Below are 23958 nucleotides of genomic sequence, written 5' to 3'. Positions count from 1 at the left end.
AGTTTTGTAACTCATTTTGTACATAATGTTGCTGCTACAGTCTCTTGTGACCGAAAAGAGCTTCTGGACATCAGAACAGCGATGACTCACTTCGAACTGGACAAAGATTTTTTCTTTCATGAATCCAACGCAAAGAATATACTGCTTGTCGAGACAAGGCCCAAGGCTCATCCGTGTGAAGAAAAGACAAAGAAAGGGGGGAGGGGGTTGGGGTGCCTTGTAAGAATTTTCCTATGAGTAGGTAAACCACCACTACCCTCCGCATTATTGGCCAACGTGCAATCATTGGAAAACAAACCGGACGATCTACGATTAAGACCATCTACCAACGGGACATTAAAAACTGTAATATCTTATGTTTCACTGAGACGTGGCTGGCTTATCCGTACATTGGCATGACAGAGCAGCTACGTCTGGTAAAACAAGGAGCAGGGGTGTGTGTCTATTTGGTGCGCGATGTCAAATATTAAGAGGTCTCGAAGTATTGCTCGCCTGAGGTAGAATACCTCATGTTAAGCTGTATACCACACTATCTACCAATAAAGTTATCATCTACTGTATATTATTCGTATCCATCTATTTACCACCACAAACCGATGATGGCACTAAGACCGCACTCAACAAGATGTATAAGGCCATAAGCAAACAAGAAAACGCTCCTCCAGAAGCGACAATCCTTGTGGCCGGGGACTTTCATGCAGGCAAACTTAAATCCTTTATACCTCATTTCTACCAGCATGTCACATGCAACCAGAGGAAAAACAACTCTAGACCACCTTTACTCCACACACAGAGACGCATACAAAGCTCTCTCTCGCCCTCCAATTGCCAAATCTGACCATAATTATATCCTCTTGATTCCTGCTTACAACCAAAAACTAAAGCAGGAAGTACCAGTGACTCGCTCTATTCGGAAGGGGTCAGATGACGCGGATACTACTCTACAGGATTGTTTTGCTAGCATAGACTGCAATATGTTCCTGGATTCATCCAATGGCATTAAGGAGTATACCACCTCAGTCACTGGCTTCATCAATAAGTGCATCAACTATGTCATCCCCACAGTGAACATATGTACATATCCAAACCAGAAGCCATGGACTACAGGCAACATTCGCACCAAGCTAAAGCTGCCGCTTTCAAGGAGCGGGACACTAATCCAGACACTTTTTAGAAATTCCACTATGCCCTCAGATGAACCATAAAACAGGAAAAAGGTCAATACAGGACTAAGATTGAATCCTACAACACCGTAACTGACGCTCGTGGGATGTGGCAGGGCTTGAAATCTATTATGGACTACAAAGGGAAACCCAGCCGCGAGCTGCCCAGTGACGGGAGCCTACCAGACAAGCTAAATGCCTTTTATGCTCGCTTCAAGGCAGGCATGAGAGCACCAGCTGTTCCGGACGACTGTGTGATCATGCTTTCCGTTGCCGATGTGAGCAAAACCTTTAAACAGGTCAACATTCACAACGCCGCAGGGCTAGACGGATTACCATGACGTGTACTCAAAGCATGCGCAGACCAACTGGCTGCTACTCACTGTTTATTGTCTATGCATAGTCACTTTACAAATTACCTGGACTAACCTGTACCTCAGCACACTAATTCGGTACCGCTAACCCCTGTATATAGCCTCGTTATTGTTAGGTAATTTTCTTGTAACTTTTTCTTAATTTTTTTAACTTTAGTTTATTTTGTGAATATTTTCTTAACTCTATTTCTCTAACTGCATTGTTGGTTAAGGGCTTGTAAGTAAGCATTTCACGGTAAGGTCTATACCTGTTGTATTCGGCGCATATGACAAATAAAATGTTCATTTGATATTAAAACCATTTGGAAATAACTCACAGAAAATATCTGATATTCTTTGTTATTTCTCCTGAAAGTGCAACCTTGAATATATCAAATTCGTTTTGATGGTAGCAATTCCAAGTTCCACACACTCATACGACAGCCATGAGAGTAGCAAAGCGAGACAATTTCCTCAGAGGGTCTCTATACTACTTAATTGCTCTGCCTTTGAGACCAGAATGGAACAGGACCTAACAGCCACTCAATATCTCTGACATTAATTGGTTTGATTTGAGCCCTGGGAAAGGGAGTGAAGGGGACAGAGCACAGGAGCTGTGTGACTTCAAAGAGCACTGTAGCACTGATTTGACACTTGAACTGAAATGACACCATATATACAAAAGTATGTGGACACCCCTTCAAATGAGTGAATTTGGTTATTTCAGCCACACCCATTGCTGACCGGTGTATAAAATCGAGCACACGGCCATGCACTCTCCATATACAAGCATTTGTCAGTAGAATGGCCTTACTGAAGAGCTCAGTGACTTTCAATGTGGCACAGTTTGTTAAATTTCTGCCCTCCGAGAGCTGCCCCAGTCAACTGTAAGTGCTGTTATTGTGAAGTGGAAACATCTAGGGACAACAACGGCTCAGCCGCAAAGTCGTAGGCCACACAAGCTCACAGAACGGGACCGGTGAGTGCTGAAGCACGTAGTGCGTAAGAATCATCTGTCCTCGGTTGCAACACTCACTACCGAGTTCCAACTGCCTCTGGAACCAACGTCAGCACAATAACTGTTCGTCGGGAGCTTCGTGAAATGGGTTTCCATGGCCAAGCAGCCGCACACAAGCCTAAGATCACCATGCGCAATGCCAAGCGTCAGCTGGAGTGGTGTAACGATCGCCTGCTTTGGACTCTGGAGCAGTGGAAATGTGTTTTCCGGAGTGATGAATCACGCTTCACCATCTGGCAGTCCGACAGATGAATCTGGGTTTGGCGGATGCCAGGAGAATGCCACCTGCACAAATGCACAGTGCCAACTGTAAAGTTTGGTGGAGGTGGAATAATGGTCTGGGACTGTTTTTCATGGTTCGGGCTAGGACCCTTAGTTCCAGTGAGGGGAAATCTTAACGCTACAACATACAATGACATTCTAGACGATTGTGTGCTTCCAACTTTGCGGCAACAGAATGGGAAAGGCCCTTTTCTGTTTCAGCATGACAATGCCCTCGTGCACAAAGCGAGGTCCATAAATAAATGGGTTGTCGAGGTCGGTTTAGAAGAACTTGACTGGCCTGCACAAAGCCCTGACCTCAACCCCATCAAGCACCTTTGGGATGAATTGGAACGCCGCCTGCGAGCCAGGCCTAATTGCCCATATCAGTGCCCAACCTCACTAATGCTCTTGTGGCTGAATGGAAGCAAGTCCCCTCAGCAATGTTCCAACAACTAGTGGAAAGCCTTCCCAGAAGAGTGGAGGCTGTTATAGCAGCAAAGGGGGGGCCAACTGTATATTAATGCCCATGCTTTTGGAATGAGATGTTTGACGAGCTGGTGTCCACATACTTTTGGTCATGTAGTGTATTTCGACAGAGAGAGCGAGAGAAAGGGAGAGAGAGAATGTGTGTGTGTCTACATGCTTTCAGTTTGTAAGTCAATGTCCAGGTTAGAGTATGAAAGTCATGTCAGTAAACGTGTTAACACGTTCTTCTTCTCCAGTGTCCTGACTTCAGAAGGCCCAGGGATATATCTGCCGATTGGGTGACTGGCAACATCTACTGGACAGACCACTCCAGGATGCATTGGTTCAGCTACTACAACGCCCACTGGAGGAGGCTCAGATATTCCATCAACGTGGGCCAGCTGGCAGGGCCAAACTGCTCTCGTCTCATCACAGACATCGCCGGGGAGCCTTACTCTATCACTGTTAACCCAGCTCGAGGGTAAGATTAATCCTTACATGAATTACATTTGAGTCATTTAGCAGACGCTCTTATCAATTGACAATTAGTGCAATCAACTAAAGTTGCTAGGTAAAACAACCACATATCAGATTGGCAATTTTGTGACTATATTTTTTCTTTGAGCAGATAACACATTTGGGCAGACGGCAAATTATGCCTGATCCTCTGCCCTGTCCGTATTACCTGCTATAATTACCTATTCTTCCTTTACTTACTTCCTGTACTTCCTCTAGGATGATGTACTGGACAGTGGTAGGAGACCACTCCCACATCGAGGAGGCTGCCATGGATGGGTCTATGAGGAGAATCTTAGTGGAGAAGAACCTCAGGAGACCCAGTGGTGGGTGATCTCAAACTTCTGGTCATGTGACATATAACAATACCTTCAGGAAGTTCCCATAAGCAGGAAATATGGAGCTGTGTACTTGTATATTTATTTCCTACATGTCATATCTAGGCAAATCAATATCCTGTTTCGTTTAGTGTCGAGTGATACATTTTGATAGAATGCAGCGCTTGTCCGAAGCAAAGTTTGCTGCTCTTTCCCACAGCTCATATAGAGTGACTAATATGTTTTACAACTTCACAGGACTTGCCATTGATTATTTCAACCAGCGTTTGTACTGGGCTGATACAGAGTTGTCTGTGATCGGGAGCGTTCGATTCGATGGATCGGACTCTGTGGTGGCGGTGAGCAGTGCTCATGGTGAGCAAAGCACAGACGAACACAGAAGACATGCATGTCCTTAACCCTTTACACTCGTTGAGAATGGCTTATGTGGACAGGGCTAAATTGAAATGTTTCCTACAGAAGAAATATGGAAATGCATAACCATGGTAGCAATCAAAGGGAACTGTTTGGAGATTGTGGGGAAATTATTAGACTAAAGGTGATGACACAGCAGTTGACCTAACACAAGACTGAATCCAAACATTACACTGTTAAATTTATGGCCATTTTACATTTTTGTTGGTAACTAAATCTAAAAATGCTCTGGATAAATTCAGTAACATGAGAATATTCTTGGAAAATTTGGGGTAGGTGCAACGGAAGACAAAACATGACGGGTTTGAGTGAGAGGTCTTACTGGTGTTCCCAAGTGGCCTCACACCTTTCCAAAGTGTGCAGAGATCCTAAGTAATTTCAATGAAGTCAAATAACTAAGGTACTTTTTTGAGCTCTGCTAGCTATGCCGTTGAGGAATTAGAGGAAGCAGACTTTTACACAACTACTGTTCTTGTTTACGCAATCCAAAAATGGTCCATTATAAATCGTTATCTGGGTCAGGTGGGCATGGTTGGTTGAAAGCTTGTTCTATTGCCAACATGACGAGCTAAATTATAAAATACGAGGCAATTCAGAGAAGCAAATCGTCATTTTGGTGCGCATAGAAGGAGGCATGATTGCATGCGTGGTTCGCAGCGTGGTCATTCTGTTCAGGACAACCCGGGTATAAAGCCAGGTCATCTTGTAACCGTACATCAAACATAGTGATCATAAACGTTGACACTGTATATCACATGACTTTTATGATATCGAAATGTGAAGCGCGCATTTGCACTCACAGGTGTTTTGCCATCAAAGCAGTATTTTTTAATAATCCTCAACATCTCGTCTTTCAAAACACATTGATTCATCTTCATTTACAGCATTTCCCTCGCTCAGACAGCCCAAAATGTGCTAAAGTTGCCAAATTAGCGGGAGGGATGGGGGAAACTTATTGTGTACGGTGCTCAAGTTCAGAGTGGCTGTCAGTCAACACCCATACAGAGCTCTGACGTCATGTACTGTATAGCACGTTAATGTTACTGGACAGCCACTTCTTTCCAGTGTAGACGCTGATCAGTGTCCAAATCTGCCATTTTCAACCCGTATACAGGTACGAGTGTAAAGGGCTACTCTGCAGGTTTCATCTTCTTTAAGTGTCCATTCCCTCAAGTTGTTGTCATTCTTATCAAATGCGCTCGGCTCATCCCTTCAAGGGTGGAGGGTAGAGCAATAGAACATTTTGCTAAATATTATTCTATATTATTTGGAATTCAGATGAATTATTGAGGGGCCCATTTTCTCCCTTACCAGTCGTGTTACAGTTGTTTCCACTTGTTCTGTCGCAAGGTCTTTCCCAGCCTGTAAGGATTGATATCTTTGAGGACTATATCTATGGGATCGGGATGAGGAATGATGTCTTCCGGGTCCATAAGTACGGAAAACAGCCAATGGAACGACTCCATCTGGGAGTAGAGAGACCCTCCATTATCTTGGTCCTCCACCGATTCAAACAGCAAGACGGTAGGCTAACAATCACCTTAACAATCGCTTTCTCTTTCCCCATTCTCTCTCTTTCTGTCTCTCTCACTCTGTCTGTCTGTCTGTCTGTGTTTGTCTCTCTTTCTCTCCCCTCTCTCTCTTTCTCTCCCCTCTCTCTCTTTCTCTCCCCTCTCTCTCTGGCTCCCTCTCCCTTTCCTCTCCTATTTCCACTCTCCAATGACTACTGACAGTTGTTTGTTTACTGTCGTCTGGTTCTGTGGATGTTCTGTGAGAGTTGAATGGCAATGTAGTCATCTATTTGGTGGGAACTCTACTGCATGCCTCTGTATGCCACTTCTAAGGGCCAGTTGAAGCCCTTCCTGATGCATCATTAGCCCTAGCCCCAGCCCAGAGGATCACACTCTTGTTCTCTCTCAGTTAAACACAATCTAAAGGATCTCATGTTTGACTTTGAAAAGCTTGAGCCTTTCATTATGACAGAACAGGAATTTCTCTTAGTGCGTGTCATCTTGATATTCCTTCTTTTGTCTGTGTTACATAGTGTAAAATGAACAGACAGCACAGAATACGCTCACTGCAACCAACCAGGTCCACTCAATCAACACAGTGGTAGAGAGCACGGTCGTTTACGTTTCTACGCTCCACAAACTCACAGACCCTGCTTTCTAACCTTTGTCCCATTGGCTGTGTCAGTATCCAATCCGTGCCTAAGGATGGGCTGTGATTTCCTGTGTCTGCTCAACCCTGCCGGAGCCAGCTGTTTCTGTCCTGAAGGGACCACGCTAATCAACAGGACCTGTAGGGACACCAACACATCAGGTACAGTAGGACACCAATGTGTTGGGTACAGTATGCCTACCTGTCAACCAGCTAGCTATTCAATGAGCAGAGACACTCAGTACAGTAGGCTGCAGGGTCACTAATATCACCGGACAGTAGACTACAGGGACACTAACCTCTCAGTACAATAGGCTGCAGGGACACTAACATCTCAGTACAATAGGCTGCAGGGACACTAACCTCTCAGTACAATAGGCTGCAGGGACACTAACCTCTCAGTACAATAGGCTGCAGGGACACTAACCTCTCAGTACAATAGGCTGCAGGGACACTAACCTCTCAGTACAATAGGCTGCAGGGACACTAACCTCTCAGTACAATAGGCTGCAGGGACACTAACCTCTCAGTACAATAGGCTGCAGGGACACTAACATCACCGGACAGTAGATTACAGGGACACTAACCTCTCAGTACAATAGGCTGCAGGGACACTAACATCACCGGACAGTAGACTACAGGGACACTAACCTCTCAGTACAATAGGCTGCAGGGACACTAACCTCTCAGTACAATAGGCTGCAGGGACACTAACCTCTCAGTACAATAGGCTGCAGGGACACTAACATCACCGGACAGTAGACTACAGGGACACTAACCTCTCAGTACAGTAGGCTGCAGGGACACTAACCTCTCAGTACAATAGGCTGCAGGGACACTAACATCACCGGACAGGAGATTACAGGGACACTAACCTCTCAGTACAATAGGCTGCAGGGACACTAACATCACCGGACAGTAGACTACAGGGACACTAACCTCTCAGTACAATAGGCTGCAGGGACACTAACCTCTCAGTACAATAGGCTGCAGGGACACTAACCTCTCAGTACAATAGACTACAGGGACACTAACCTCTCAGTACAATAGGCTGCAGGGACACTAACATCACCGGACAGTAGACTACAGGGACACTAACCTCTCAGTACAATAGGCTGCAGGGACACTAACCTCTCAGTACAATAGGCTGCAGGGACACTAACCTCTCAGTACAATAGGCTGCAGGGACACTAACCTCTCAGTACAATAGGCTGCAGGGACACTAACCTCTCAGTACAATAGGCTGCAGGGACACTAACATCACCGGACAGTAGACTACAGGGACACTAACATCTCAGTGCAGTAGGCCTGGTCAACCTGCAATACTTTCATTTGATCCAACTGAGACTGGATCTTTCATATGCTGAGTAAATTGGCGTGAAAGTGAAGGTACCATACAAGCAGTTGTGCATAGAACAGTCAGTGAAGCCCATTTGAGTTCCAGCCTTTCAGAAACTTGAGTTAATCCACTCATTAGATATTAATGGGAGCAGGTCAAGGTTGCCATAGTTTCAATCTTAACACGTGGGCCTACATCATTTGCTTTCAGGAGCGCTGTGTCGCCCCGCCTGCGAGAACGGAGGACGGTGCATCACCAACGAGAAGGGGGAGCTGCGGTGCTACTGCTGGCCAAATTTCTCCGGGGAGCGCTGTGAAGTGAACCACTGTAAAGACTACTGTCAGAATGGGGGCACATGCTCAGGCTCTTCCATAGGTAAGCCCCTTCTGCTATATGTGTGTGTGTGTGTGTGTGTGTGTGTGTGTGTGTGTGTGTGTGTGTGTGTGTGTGTGTGTGTGTGTGTGTGTGTGTGTGTGTGTGTGTGTGTGTGTGTGTGTGTGTGTGTGTGTGTGTGTGTGTGTGTGTGTGTGTGTGTGTGTGGCCATGCTCCCTGCTCTTCCACTGGGACCTCCAGGACAGGAGAGGGCGCTCATCCATCCGTGACTGTGGGAAATGAGCGTTGGGACCTGGTTGGGACCGAGGCCCCTGTCCTGACAGCCAATGAGATCCTGCCCACAGATGCCAGTTCTGCTGCATGATTGATAATCTGCTTCTAAATAACTATCGCTCGACGTCACGTGTCAAACTTATCTCACGGAGGGCAGTGTGCCTGCAGGTCCTCCCCTGTACTAGATGGATCAATTAAGGTCACTGATTAGTTAGGAACTCCCCACACCTGGTTGTCTAGATCTTAATTGGACACCAATGCAATGGAAATAACTCAAATCAGGAGACACTCCATGGAATGAGTTTGAATCCCTTGCTTTATGGATTTGTTGATTGGACATTAGTGCAATTTTTTGTTTTTGCCAGTGCCTCCTGTGTCAGGAAGCCATAGGAAAGTGCAGTGAATAACCTCTTTAGTTTGACTACCCCTGAGAGATGTACGCTGTAGATGTATCTGAAAATGCAGTATGTATGGCCCCACTTTGGTATTGCATTAGCGAGGACGTCTACGGTAGCACCGTGAATATGCAAGACACGCTTAACGTGTGGCATTGCTATCCATTTTTGAACAGTTGTTAAAGCACATTGAAGTCCCTAAAATTCCAGGTCCCCTGTTCCGTTACGGTAAATGCAGAGTGAGTCTCTCTCTCTCTCTCTCTCTCTCTCTCTCTCTCTCTCTCTCTCTCTCTCTCTCTCTCTCTCTCTCTCTCTCTCTCTCTCTCTCTCTCTCTCTCTCTCTCTCTCTCTCGAATTAACAATTGAGAGTGGAGAGATATAAATAAATGGCAACAGATCAAACTTCTCTCTTTTCTTTCTCTTCTGAGGACATTTTTTGGGGAGGAGTTTGAAGCCAGGAAATGAGGCGGTCAAATATTAATGCGTGAAATAACAGTTAAATGTTAGTGTTGGCATGGCGATATCAATAACAACTTGCCTCTTAGCTGACAGATGGAACAGCGGGAGAAAGAACGTCAGACACGCACACACGCACGCAAACACACACACACAGTAAGTTTCTATTCATCCCAGTCAGGAGCGGGCAGCAGATGTTGTATTTCAGATGTAAGCTCTCCAAGCGGTCATAGGACCAGTGTGAAACTAGTTGAAATCCGTCCAGTGCAAATAGACATGGCTGTTTGGAAAACATTGGACCTCGGGAGTCTCTTTGTGGGCATCACCTTTGTGTGTAATGTGAGAGAAATCACATCTGCCTTGTATTTGCTTGCTTTTCCATTGTGACGTTAGACAGTGGACATGCTTGTGATTATTGATATCAGCAACACAATTGTTTGCCAATTTCTATAGAATGTCAAATAAATACATCCCCCCCCTCTCTCTCTCTCTCTTCCTCCCTCCTCCCCCTTCTCTCTTTCCCCTCTTTTTTCCCTCTCCCTCCCTCCATCTCTCTCTCTCTCTCTCTCTCTCTCTCTCTTTCTCTCTCTTTCTCTCTCCCTGCCTCTCTCTTTCTGCCTCTCTCTCTCTGCCTCTCTCTCGATATTTCTCAGGGAGGCCTACGTGTCGTTGTGCTGTGGGTTTCACAGGACCGGTCTGTGAGAGGAAGGTGTGTGATAACTACTGTCTGAATGGCGGCACCTGTGACGTCAGCAAGGGGAACCAGCCAGTGTGTCGCTGTATGGCCGAGTACACTGGGGAGCGTTGTCTCTACCGTGAGTCAGACACACACACACACAAAGATTTGCCTGTTTTATGACAAGCAATCAATCAATATTTCATGTTGCATTCAGTCTCCGCAATGAGAAGAGAGGGGTTTGTGGTTTCCACAATTACCACAACACTAAAGAGGAGTTGGAATATTTTGTTAGTCTCCTCCACCCTCTCTCTGGTGGTTTAAAATACGTTTGACAGGAAAATCACTCCAGAAGATGCTTTCTTGCAAACAGCTCAGTTTCAAGGGCTGAACAAATTGATGTTACACTGATTGATACAGTGGAAGACCAGGAATGTAACACATGAAATAAATACGCTTCTTTTTCTCCACCTTGGTTCCAGATATCTGCCATCACTACTGTACCAATTCGAAGGCTTGTACTCTGTCAAGCAAGAGCCACGTGGAGTGTGTGTGCTCAACCAGATACGAGGGAGTGAAGTGTGAAGTGGACCGATGTCTCCAGTGTCGAGGGGCACCGTGTACTGTCAACCCGGAGACGGACAACGTGTCCTGCAAGTAAGCATCATCTGAGTAGATAGTCCAGATCGTATGACCATCTGTAAAGATGGACTATCAACAATCTATCTGTTGATAAGCAACCGCTTGCTACGGTTACGGTTAGAACAGGGGTTAGGGTAAGGATTAGTTTAGGGTTAGGATTAGTTTAGGGTTAGGATTAGGGTTTAAAAGTTAGTTGACATTTTACTGATAGTCTGTGAATATCCAAACAATGTTACAGACTAGAATTACTAGAATGAAACATTTGACCGATGCTAGTTATTGGTACACTCAATACGGCCGGTCCACCCATCACGGAACATTGACTTGAAAGGAATATCCATTGTAGGAATTATATGTTTGTGGATGCTACCACATGTCAGCATTCTCCTGTCTCCATGGTTCAGGGATTGCGTCATAGAAAAATGAATCAGGGCGTTATAACTGCATTAGACATATGCTTGTAAGGCTTTATGACGTCATCGCTGTATTCCCGTCCTTTCCTTACAGCTGCAGTAACGGCAGAGTGGCAGCCACCTGTCAGCTGTGTGATGGATACTGTTACAACGGAGGAACCTGTCGCCAGGACCCTGAGACCAGTCTGCCGTTCTGCCAGTAAATCCGTTTTTATTTCCATTGATTCTATTGCTTTCAATTGTCGTCATCAGTTTTCTTAAAGAAAGTACTGTACCTCTCTTTGGCTGCTATATACACTGGCAGCCCAATTCTGATATTTTGGAAAAAATAATCTGATCTGATTAGTCAAAAGACCGATTAGTGGCGACAGATCAGAATTGGGCTGCCTGTGTAAACGCAGCCATTGTGATTGTCTTCGTTCTGCTTTCAGTTGTATCACACACACACATGTCACTGATACAATTAGTGGTATTGAAAGTGGTTGTGTGGTTTTGCTGTGAGAGACAGAGCAGGTACTGTAGTAGAGACTGGATTAGACCCAGGCTACTAAGATGGGGACATAGTAGAAAACATTGAGGTCTCACACTGAGGTGGCATAGTTCCACGTTTTCCCAAGGTAAAAGGGTTTGTGTTCCTTTTTCTCTTGCAAATGATATTAAAGTATGCAGAGGCGTTTGGTTGTGTTTGTTTCTAGGGCTTGCATCACTCTCAAGAGGCTTTTCAAAGTTGATCAATCCTTAGTTGCGTCATCCATTTTTGGACTTTTGGAATTCATCATATTCAGTAATATACATGTGTTACAGTCTGCATAGCCAAATTAATAATATATACCCATTGATTCTTGAATAATATAACTTATAAATGCCTCATGAGCTTAGTTCAACTGTCGTACCCCATCAGAACCTAAAATATAATCTTATTTTACTCCAATGTTTGTAAACAATGTAAAGGTAAACAAACTGTATGTCCTTAAAACATTGTTAAACTATAATTGTGATGGACGGTCAGCCATTGCATCCATAGCCTTTGCATCCACTGTCTTTGAATTTGAGAGTGGTTACATTTCTCCAGGCCCATTCCTCAGCCTATTACCAAAACAGAGGTTGGGTGGGTGCTTTGTTATTGTTTCAATTAAGGATTCTAGCTTTAAACTGTATGCCCAGATACTGTACATACCACTGCCTCCTATACTACAGCTTTGAATGAGCAGTTTCCCGCTCATTGTTTTTGTTCGTTTGTTGCTTTTATCTTTGTCATCCAGTTGCTTGTTTTATTGGGTTGGTGGTGGACAAAGACGACACGTACCTAGAGGGCTATATGTGTCATGCTATAGATCTCAAACAACGATCTTAGGCTATTCCTATGGTTGAACTTATGTTGCTCCCACTTGGCGTGACATTGGATGGATTGCTTGCCACAACGCTTTGCTTTCTCACCTGAACACACACACACACACATCCTCTGTAAACACTAGGATGGAATAGGGCCTAGCTCCATCTGTTCGATTTCATACTCCGTATCCTCCAATGGCCCGAGCTGGTGGACTGTGAGAATGTATTGTGCTCTATCTTCTTTTATCTGTGTGTCCAAAATGGCACTCTATTCCAGATGTGGGCCCTGGTCAAAGGGAGTGCACTATTTAGGAATAGGGTGCCATTTCAGACCCAGACTTTGTCTCTGTGTTCCTCAATATATGAATCGTTCATGTGGCGATCATTTCTCTGTGCTGCAGCTGCACGCCTGGGTTCTTGAACCAGCGCTGTGACCAGCGGGCCAATCCGTGTGATAACTACTGTCAGAATACAGGGATTTGCACGTTAACTGCCTTAAACAAACCCCAGTGCAAGTAGGTCTGACTTTTACCCCTCCTCTCTTCCCTGACTCCCTTCCCCTCCTTCCTCCTTTCCTCATCTCCTTCCCTCCTCCTCTCCTGCCATTTCCCGAGACCAGCCCTCACTGTCTCACTTTCCAGCAGCATCCGCTCTGCTCATCACTCCCCAACTCAGGCTCTCACCAGCACCTCTTGTCTCTCGTCTAACATATTGTACGATAGAACTCCTTACCACACATGTTCCCCGTCCCGTCATTCACAGCACAAACGCACCTGACGTTTCTCTCTTTGCACTAGCCTCTCAATTACATGTCGTGAAAACCCGATAATAACCCGGTCCGTCTGCAGCTGAACATATTCCCAAGCAACAAACGGTGTGGTTCTATAGGTCAGCTACAAGCTGTCAGTCCCTTCAGGACTATGATTCATGTGGTACCTGCAGCGAGCCGCAGTCCCTCTAATGAAAGTTTGATTAAATACTGCTTACAGTCCATTTAATATTAGCTAATATCATTTCATCATCATGCGATCACCCTTGTCAGGTTCCATATAGCGTAATTGCATGTCTTCCTATCCCCTGGGCAAGGGAGGGGAAAGAGGTAACTACTAATGGATCACTGTCTCTGGATGACATCCAAACCTTCTGCGTCCCATATAGCACACTATTCCCTACATAGTGCACCACTTTTGACCAGATTCCTATGGGCTCTAGTCAAAGGTAGTGCAACATACAGGAAATAGGGTGCCATTTGGGTTGTAGACTTCGTGTGAGATTATGCTTATTTCCTTTAACTCGATGCGGGAATGAATTATGCATGTTCCCTGAGACTTTAACAAATGAGGAGATGAAATTAAGAGATGGGTGCGTGTCACAGGAGGCTGCTGAGGGGAGGATGGCTCATAATAATGGCCGGAACTGCGCAAATGGAATGGCAGGTAGCCTAGCGTTGGGCCAGTAACCGAAAGGTTGCTGGATCAAATCCCCGAGCTGACATGGTAAAAATCTACCGTTCTGCCCCTGAGCAAGGCAGTTGACCCACTGGTCCCCGGGCGCCGAAGACGTGGATGTCGATTTAAGGCAGCCCCCCGCACCTCTGATTCAGAGGGGTTGGGTTAAATGCAAAGGGCACATTTCAGTTCAATGCATTCAGTTGTACAACTGATTAGGTTTCCCCCTTAGAGGTCGACCGATTATGATTTTGCATCGCCGATACCGTTTTTTGGTGGACCAAAAAAAGCAGATACCGATTAAGCTGCCGATTTTTTTTATATACATATATATATATATATATTTGTAATAATGACAATTACAACAATACTTAATGAACAATGAACACTTAATATAATACATAAATTAAATCAATTTAGTCTCAAATAAATAATGAAACATGTTCACTTTGGTTTAAATAATGCAAAAACAGTGTTGGAGAAGAAAGTAAAAATGCAATATGTGCCATGTAAGAAAGCTAACGTTTAAGTTCCTTGCTCAGAACATGAGAACATATGAAAGATGGTGGTTCCTTTCAACATGAGTCTTCAATATTTCCAATTAAGAAGTTTTAGGTTGTAGTTATAGGAATTATGATGCGTCGACTATTTCTCTCTATACCATTTGTATTTCATATACCTTTGACTATTGGATGTTCTTATAGGCACTTTAGTATTGGCAGCCTAATCTCGGGAGTTGACAGGCTTGAAGTCATAAACAGCGCTGTGCTTCAAGCATTGTTAAGGGCTGCTGACAAACGCAGTAAAGTGCTGTTTGAATGAATGCTTACGAGCCTGCTGTTGCCTACCCCCGCTCAGACTGCTCTATCAAACATCAAGTCATAGACTTCATTATAATATAATAAACACACAGAAATACGAGCCTTTTGTCATTAATATGGTCAAATCCGGAAACTATCATTTCGAAAACAAAACGTTTATTCTTTCAGTGAAATACGGAACCGTTCGTATGTTAGCGAACGGGTGGCAACCCTAAGTCTAAATAGTGCTGTTACATTGCACAACCTTCAATGTTACGTCATAACTATGTAAAAATCTGGCAAATTAATCATGGTCTTTGTTAGGAAGAAATGGTTTTCACAGAGTTTACAACGAGCCAGGCGGCCTTAACTGCTGCATATACCCTGACTCTGCTTGCACTGAACGCAAGAGAAGTGACACAATTTCCCTAGTTAATATTGGCTGTTAACATGAATTTCTTTTAACTAAATATGCATGTAAAAAAATATATATTTCTGTGTACATTTGTGCAACGATTGTGCTTTTTTCGCAAATGCGCTTTTGTTAAACCCGTTTAGCGGAGTTGAAGTAAGCTGTGATTCGATGATAAATTAACAGGCACCGCATTGATTATATGCAACGCAGGACAAGCTAGTTAACCTAGTAATATCGTCAACCATGTGTAGTTAACTAGTGATTATGTGAAGATTGATTGTTTTTTATAAGATACGTTTAATGCTAGCAAGCAACTTACCTTGTCTCCTTGCAGCCACAAGGTCCTTTTGATGCGGCACTTGCGTAACAGGCGGTCAGCCTACCACGCAGTCTCCTCGTGGATTGCAATATAATCGGCGTCCAGAAAGGCCGATTACCGATTGTTATGAGAACTTGAAATCGGCCCCAATTAATCGGTCAACCTCTAATCCCCCTTTCCCCAAACACCTGGAAACCATGTGTTTGGTGTATTTGATACCATTCCTCCGATTCCGCTCCAGTCATTACCAGAAGCCCGTCCTCCCTAATTGATAGTGTGTGTGTGTACACTATAGCCTTCTTTTAAAGCTACTTGGTTTGACCAACAGACAGCTATTCATACTCATTGTGACTTTTCTAGGTGTCCAGCTGATTGGTCAGGTACACAGTGTGAGAGACTTACCCCCAAGAACAGTCTGTCTGGCAACATCAGCGGGGGTGAGTAGTTATTGGAAAGTGTGGTGAAGAGACTCTCTCTCTTTATCTCTCTCTCTTGCTTGCTCGCTCTCTCTCATACACACAGAAACATACAGATTGATGTAAAAGCTTAATTTGATCACTATTTTGTTGCCTAGAATTTGCAAACTTGTGGTGTATTTGAGTTTTAAAAAGTTTGTAATGTCCATTTTGAAAATTCATTTTTGATTTGCCCTTACGGAAAATGTATCAACCCCTACAAAAAACGTAAATTTAATTATAATCCAGATAATAATTCATATTTCCTGTTGCTGCAGGTTTATTTTCCTGCTGTAGCAAACTGGCTCAAATTATGATCCTACATCTGTACACACACACACACATTCACACACACAAACATAGACACAAAATCCCTTCAAGAAAAAACAGTCTATTTTCAGTTTTAAAGTGCTGTTGTCTGGATTTGGAGACCTTTTTCAGACTCTTTGAACCGCTCTACCCTCCCAGAGATTGGTATTTGATCTTGGTCTGCAGTCTGACATTTCACTGTCGACTTGCTCTCAAGGCTTAACTGCGCAGACTGAGCCTTTTACCCCCATAGACTGACTTTAACATAGAAATGCAGTCCCCATATGAAGAACCTTGTTGGAAAGTTATTTTTCCAACCCCTGAAGCTTTTTTGAATGTTAACATATTGTATTGTTTCACTACAGAGAGGAGGGAAGTATGTTACGTATTGAACATAACTCGAATAGTTTGTTCTGTGTGTTACAGGAAGCATGGCCATCATTGTCCCACTGGTTCTGCTTGTGATTCTCATCACTACCATGGCCTTGGGGGTTTTCATATGCAAGAGGAAGCAAAGGTATGTCTTGACTTCTAAGCAGACAATGCCTTCGGAAAGTATTCAGACCTCTTGACTTTTTCCACGTTTTGCTAGGTTACAGCCTTAAATTGATTAAATCGTTTTTTTTCAATCTACACACAATACCCCATAATGATGAAGTTAAAACAGGTTTTTAGAAATGTTTGCTAATTCATAAAAAAATGTAAAACTGAAATATCACAGTTACTTAAGTATTCAGACCCTTTACTCAGGACTTTGTTGAAGCACCGGTGGCAGTGATTACAGCCTTGAGTCTTCTTGAGTATGACGCTACAAGCTTGGAACACTTGTATTTTGGGAGTTTCTCCCATTCTTCTCTGCAGATCCTCTCAAGCTCTGTCAGTGTTGGATGGGGAGTGTTGCTGCACAGCTATTTTCAGTTCTCTCCAGAGATGTTTGTTGGGGTTCAAGTCCGGGCTCTGGCTGGGCTACTCAAGGATGTTCAGACACTTGTTCCGAAGTCTCTCCTGTGTTGTCTTGGCTGTGTGCTTAGGGTTGTTGTTCTGTTGGAAGGGGAACCTTCACCCCAGTCTGAGGTCCTGAGCGTTCTGGAGCAGGTTTTCATCAAGGATCTCTCTGTACTTTGCTCCGTTCATCTTTCCCTCAATCCTGACTAGTCTCCCAGTCCCTGCCGCTAAAAAACATCCCCACAGCATGCTGCTTCCACCACCATGCTTCACCGTAGGGATGGTGCCAGGTTTCCTCCAGACATGACACTTGGCATTCAAGCCAAAGAGTTCAATCTTGGTTTCATCAGACCAGAGAATCTTGTTTCTCATGGTCTGAGAGGCTTTAGGTGCCTTTTGGCAAACTCCAAGCTGGCTGTCATGTTCCTTTTACTGAGGATTGGCTTCTGTCTGGCCACTCTACCATAAAGTCCTTATTGGTGGAGTGCTGCAGAGATGGTTGTCCTTCTAGAAGGTTCTCCCATCTCCACAGAAGAACTCTAGAGCTCTGTCAGAGTGACCATCGGGTTCTTGGTCACCTCCCTGACCAAGGCCCTTTTCCCCCGATTGCTCAGTTTGGCTGGGCGGCCAGCTCTAGGAAGAGTCTTGGTGGTTCCAAACTTCTTCCATTTAAGAATGATGGAGGCCAGTGTGTTCTTGGAGACCTTTAATGCTGCAGAAATATTTTGGTACCCTTCCCCAGATCTGTGCCTTGACACAATCCTGTCTCGGTGCTCTACGGACAATTTGTCCGACCTCGCGGCTTGGTTTTTGCTCTGACATGCACCGTCAACTTTATCAAGATGGGTGTGTGCCTTTCCAAATCATGTCCAATCAATTTAATTTACCACAGGTGTACTCCAATCAAGTTGTAGAAACATCTCAAGAGTGATCAATGGAAACACGATGCACCTGTGTTCAATTTTGTGTCTCATAGCAAAGGGTCAGAATACTTATGCAAATAATGTATTTCTGTTTTTTACCAACCTGTTTTGGCTTTGTCATTATGGAGTGTTGTGTGTAGATTTCTTAGGATTTTTTTTATTTATTTCATTTTAGAAAAAGGCTGTAACGTAACAAAATTTGGAAAAAGTCAAGGGGTCTGAATACTTTCCGAAGGCACTGTACATGTTCTGTTGTGTGATTGATGGTCATGCTAATCGTAGTAAGCAGTCATGAAGGTTTATAATGCTCTCCTAACCTCGTCAATGTTATGATTTACAGGGGGAAAATAGTCCAGCGGCAGCCCATGGCGAATGGTGGGCTAAACGTAGAGATCGGTAACCCCTCGTACAACATGTATGAGGTGGACCACGACAATCACTCTGATGCTGGGAATCACCTTCAACCAAGCTTCACCCTGGACCCGCACAAGGTTTGGAAACGCTTACTCCTGTATCCTCCCTTTTCCCTGAGTTACTAACAAGGGCTGCGCAATACCCACACTGGCGTACTACATTGAACGCATGCCTGATACATTGATTCAGTGGTATGCCAGTGTGGATATTGGCATGTAGCCAATAGACAAAGATTCATCCTATTCTATTCTGGAAGGTTAAACTGTAATGATTATGTGTTGTAGGGTTTGTGTGTGATGTTCATGTTGTCATTGTGTGTCGTAGGGTTGGTGTGTTGGTGTGAGGTCCAGTCACCTGCACACTCTGCTAGTTCACCCTGAAGGAGTTCATCTCCCCAAGGAGATCCTTCCTGGACAGGTAAACTCCCTGTGAACTTCCCGTCCTCTCTGGGACAGATGCTGTATAAAAGCCTACTGTATATTGATACAAAGCCATGGCCATTGGGGTCATAGTGGGGTTTATGAGACAATTCAGGATCTCATGTTGTATTCATGAAAGCCACGGTGAAGGCTTCCTCCCGGAATGTGTGTAATATGTGTTTTAATTAAGCAATAAGGCCCAGTGGGCTGTGATACTGTATGTAGACCATATATCACAAACCCCTGAGGTGCCTTATTGCTATTATAAACTGATTACCAACGTAATTAGAGCAGTACAAATAAATGTTGTGTCATACCCGTGGTATACGGTCTGATAGATATACTGCTGTCAGCCAATCAACATTCAGGGCTCGGCCCACCCAGTTTATAATTGAAAGGAACCATCTGCTGGTGTTCCACGTGGCTAGAGCTTGTCTACAGTCACCTGGTGGGATGTCGGTGACCGTGTCCTTGTCTTGCTTGTTAAGCAACAATAGGCTCTGGGCGTGCTGCAAAATACTTTATCACGTTAACACTGTCAACTGTTGTATATATCCAAATAGGCTGGGCATCTGAAAGATACTAAATATTTTAATAACTAATTGATCTAGTTAATGTAAATCATGTAGGCCAATGAAATGGTTATTAGCTCCTCCTGGCCATGTTTAGTGTAAAAGTAATACTCTCTTTTGGTTATTGTGCTTTCTTTCCCCAGGCCATAAACTCCAACCCAGTATACGCTAAGTTATACCTTGATCAGGGACAGAACTGTCGGACGCCCGTCATCAATGTCGAAGAGAGAAGCGAGCTACTCCCAAAGAAACTGGAGGCAACTATACGAGAGACAGTTGCATAGCCTTTTACAGTACGCTATTGGTATAATATTTTATATGAGCTGTATAAATGTACAAAATGAAAAGAAGGATTTTTATATGTCCATATCACACTAGAATTTTCTGTTTCCGTGTCATGTCTGAGGCATCATCAGGCAACACTGCGATGTGTATCTTTTGCATTGCACTGAAAAAGCAGCACCTGAAAACGACCTTCCCTTCAATGCTTTCCTTCAACTGAAGTAGTCCCTGCTATGATGCTTTGAGCTCGCAACTGTTACCACCTGATCGCTATAATCAATGTGTTTCAAGGATAGGACCACAAAAAAAGTGTACTATGGTGTCACAGCCTACATTCATGTATACAGTATTTACCTTCTCAAATGACGATAAAAGATGTAACGGAGGTTTTATAATTTTATATATGATTTATATATGTCCAGTTTGGCTTGTATTTTCTGACAAGATATTACGTGTAGTACTTTTATACAAAACTGTACAGTGCATCGAGATGTAATAAATGGGGTGGTTTCTTGACCTTTCAAATACACTACTGCTCATATATATATATATATATATTGTGTTGCTGTTTTTTATATAAAAATGTATTGTTGTATACCTCTGGTTCCCCAATTTGATTGCAAACAGGACCTTTTGCTCAGACTTAAAAAACATTGCAACTGAGTGAACATGTCTGGGCCCAGTTTCCCAAAAGCGTCTTAAGGCTAAGTTCATCATCAGAACGATAGCATCCGGGCCCAGAACTGTTCCTTTACCTGTTGATTGTCTTTGGGGGTTGTAATTGTTGGGTCAGTAGGGGGCACTATGTGTCCCCTAAGTGGTTTTGCATCACTGCATCAGTTAAGCCACAGCACCAAAACCAGGAAACTGTACATTATCACATTTTGTTTCCACGAACAGATATTTTCAAAAGCAATGGAGAAAAGTAAATTACTTCAGCAATATGAGCACTCATGAGATTGTGTGGGGCACTACTATATTCAATGTACTGTATCCTTGCGATCAGAATAATTTTCTCGGCTCTGCATGCACATCGGTTGGGTTTTCCTTCGGGGAATTAGTCTCACAGCTCCTCTGTATTCTACTAGGCACAGTTTATATTCCACTAGCTGCTCCTTATCTGAAAGCACACCTGCCAGCACACACTGCAGAGGGCTGGTTGTGTTGTCAGCCTCCCTGTGATTTTCCCACCCTCTCTAACCAAGGGCCACGCAGAGTATCCAGATTGTGTCAGAAACAGTTTTGAGAATCTGTCACGGAGTTTACCATTTGAAAAGGTGAGAGAAACTCATGGCTAGCAGACACCTTATTATATAATGTACATGTACATTGAAAGTAGCCTGGGTTGTGATATTTACGTTGTACTTATTTGATGGGAACCCTGTATTGCTGTATGGAAGGCTACTCTTGAATGCTGACTTTTCATTGGTTGGTGACGCTCATGGGAGTAAACACTACTTGAAAACTTTCAATCGTTGAAAGATAGGCTCGTCCCTTCCTTTCTAACTAAGAAGAAATCCATCAACGTGGATTCATCAATCCACCCATGCCACTTTGTAAATCACTCAAAACAACTACACGTGCACAATTGACATCCAATATGTTGCAAAATGCTGTTATTGACATTCCATTATTCAGTCAGCTTTTTACTGTGAGAAAACAACGATGTGACATCTGGCATTGTTCAAGGTCTAACGTTAGCCCTGGGAGCTCCTTTGTCGTTCTCAGGGAGCGAGAGGACATCAATTGGCTTCGAGATAATGCCTTCTCGACAGTAAAGTTAGCTTTACCTTCCATGAGTAGGCTACTATTTTAGGTAGCACAGTCGAGAGGAGCAACGTTTTCAAGGCACCGAGGAGAGGGAACTTAACGTATGATCATACAGGACTCATTGACCGGATCTATCCCCAATTAGAGGTATTGTTAGAAGACAATATAATGACTTCTGTGGAAGAGTCAATTATAGTTCAAGGTTTCTTATGAAGTATCTCTTTAATGAATAATGCAAAACCTTACCTACCTACTTTTAGTCTCTGAAATGAATAAGCTATTATCACAAACATGGACCCAAACGTTTGAATGAAAAGGCTAGAAACACCTGGGTTTTGTCATGGGCCCTATACTTAGACTAAAGGCATCTATTTTCTAAATCACCCACAACACACCTTATACAGTGCTATTCTCCTCAGCCAAGCAGGAAGCCTACAATCACTATTTACCGTTAAGTGATAATACTTCCTTTGAGAGTACGTCTCCCCAGTCTACAACTCCATTTTGATCACAAATGTGGATTAAAAAGACAGAGCCAAAACCTCCTCTGGAATATATTCTCGGGAATCCAGAACCTGGCCAGCTCAAGTTAAAGTAGCAGTCTTTCAAAGATTATCTTGAATATAACCTTAGGAACACAAGCAGCATTTCTCTCCAATATCCGCCCCAGTCGAACTTCCTATTCCCCTCAGATCATATGGGGTGGCTATGCTGCTCTGCTTTCCGATCCTGTTTCAGAAGACCGGATCCAGGAATGTACTCCAGTGTATTATGGAAACATCAGACCTTGCTGTGTTAATTGGCTGCTGGTATGCAGACAGAAACTTCGTAATAACCCAGAAGTAAAATCTCGTGTAATTTGGTCAACTGAGCAGAATCTGTCCACAGGAGATTATGCAGCCGGTGAAAAAAAGAGTTACAGTACGTCATGTTCTTTGTAGTAATGTTTTACTTCCCTGATATAATGTAATAATTGGAGTGTAAATTGACAAGGCTTGTAAATATTGTATAGGTTACAGTTAGTGAAGATACACCATTAGAGAGGACCAAGTTATAGAAAGCCCAAAAGGGCTACAACTACCCCAGTCTCCCCTACTTAGGCTATGTAACAGGAAAAGTAACTGTCTAAACGAACACTCAAGAACGGACCTCACACGTGAACTAATGAGGAGGGTGCGTTCATTTCTTTGAACACAACAGGAGCTGACACTTTGAAAGGAGGTAGGCACAGGGTGGGCACTGTGTAAAACCTGTCACAACCTTCTTGTTCGTTTGCTCGTTCTAGTGAGAAGTAGCTTTGGCATAAGGTAGGAAGACCCACACAGTAGGCTACAGGAGGACATCTGCTGGATATCAGACACCTTCTTTGCTATGAACATGTTATGAAGTTTCTTCTGATGGAAATCAAAAGCAATATCTTCGGAGATGTGTGGATTTCCACCAGACACGGGTCTAATTTCACTTTAGCTAGACATCAGTAAAATCAGTGGTTAGCCACTATAGCAGGATTCCCCAATAGGCAGCCTACTGGTGATATTATTTGGCCTCAGAAGTTTTCTAAGCAAAATGTATACTGTATATATAAAAAAATATATACAGTGCCCACCTTGCTCCTATATTATTGTTTTTTACAGTACCAGTCAAAAGTTTGGACACACCTACTCATTCAAGGGTTTTTCATAATTTTTACTATTTTCTACATTAAAGAATAATAGTGAAGTCATCACTCTGAAATAACACATATGGAATCATGTAGTAACCAAAAAAAGTGTTAAACAAATCAAAATAGATTTTATATTTAAGATTCTTCAAAGAGGCCCCCCTTCGCCTTGATGACAGCTTTGCACACTCTTGGCATTCTCTCAACCAGCTTCGCCTGAAATGCTTTTCCAACGGTATTGAAGGAGTTCCCACATGCTGAGCACTTGTTGGCTGCTTTTCCTTCACTCTACAGTCCAACTAATTCCAAACCATCTCAATTGGGTTGAGGTCGGGTGATTGCCGAGGCCAGGTCATCTGATGCCGCACTCCATCACAGTCCTTGGTCAAATAGCCCTTACACTGCTTGGAGGTTTGTTGGGTCATTGTCCTGTTGAAAAACAAATGATGGGATGGTATATCGCTGCAGAATGCTGTGGTAGCCATGCTGGTTAAGTGTGCCTTGGATTCTAAATAAATCACAGACAGTGTCACCAGCAAAGCACCATCACACCTCCTCATCCATGCTTCACGGTGGGAGCCACACATGCAAAGATATTCCGTTCACCTACTCTGCGTCTCACAAAGACACGGCGGTTGGAACCAAAAATCTCAAATTTGGACTCATCAGAACAAAG

General features: G+C 43.6%; 1 protein-coding gene across 7 annotated transcripts in view; it reads left to right on the top strand.

Annotated features, from left to right (window-relative positions):
• The window catches only part of LOC129840671 (low-density lipoprotein receptor-related protein 1B-like), a 202929-nt gene extending 182548 nt beyond the window's left edge, over positions 1 to 20381 (top strand). For 4 of the 7 annotated variants that reach the window (XM_055908708.1, XM_055908707.1, XM_055908705.1 and 1 more), the window contains exons 76-90: positions 3521 to 3744; positions 3999 to 4105; positions 4355 to 4471; positions 5882 to 6055; positions 6728 to 6853; positions 8241 to 8405; positions 10142 to 10303; positions 10647 to 10821; positions 11314 to 11418; positions 12953 to 13066; positions 15894 to 15970; positions 16724 to 16814; positions 18506 to 18656; positions 18904 to 18996; positions 19714 to 20381. In XM_055908708.1, the coding sequence (XP_055764683.1) occupies positions 3521 to 3744; positions 3999 to 4105; positions 4355 to 4471; positions 5882 to 6055; positions 6728 to 6853; positions 8241 to 8405; positions 10142 to 10303; positions 10647 to 10821; positions 11314 to 11418; positions 12953 to 13066; positions 15894 to 15970; positions 16724 to 16814; positions 18506 to 18656; positions 18904 to 18996; positions 19714 to 19854 (2022 nt within the window). In that variant the 3' untranslated portion in view covers positions 19855 to 20381. The remainder of the gene's footprint in view (positions 1 to 3520; positions 3745 to 3998; positions 4106 to 4354; positions 4472 to 5881; positions 6056 to 6727; positions 6854 to 8240; positions 8406 to 10141; positions 10304 to 10646; positions 10822 to 11313; positions 11419 to 12952; positions 13067 to 15893; positions 15971 to 16723; positions 16815 to 18505; positions 18657 to 18903; positions 18997 to 19713) is intronic. The other 3 variants (XM_055908710.1, XM_055908711.1, XM_055908709.1) reach the window with 1 other exon arrangement.
• The last annotated feature ends 3577 nt before the right edge of the window (positions 20382 to 23958 follow it).

This window comes from Salvelinus fontinalis, chromosome 41 (genome assembly GCF_029448725.1).
Source record: "Salvelinus fontinalis isolate EN_2023a chromosome 41, ASM2944872v1, whole genome shotgun sequence".
In the NCBI taxonomy this organism is placed as follows: domain Eukaryota; kingdom Metazoa; phylum Chordata; class Actinopteri; order Salmoniformes; family Salmonidae; genus Salvelinus; species Salvelinus fontinalis.
Note: the sequence above shows the minus strand (reverse complement) of the source record. Positions and strands in the feature narration are given on the sequence as shown.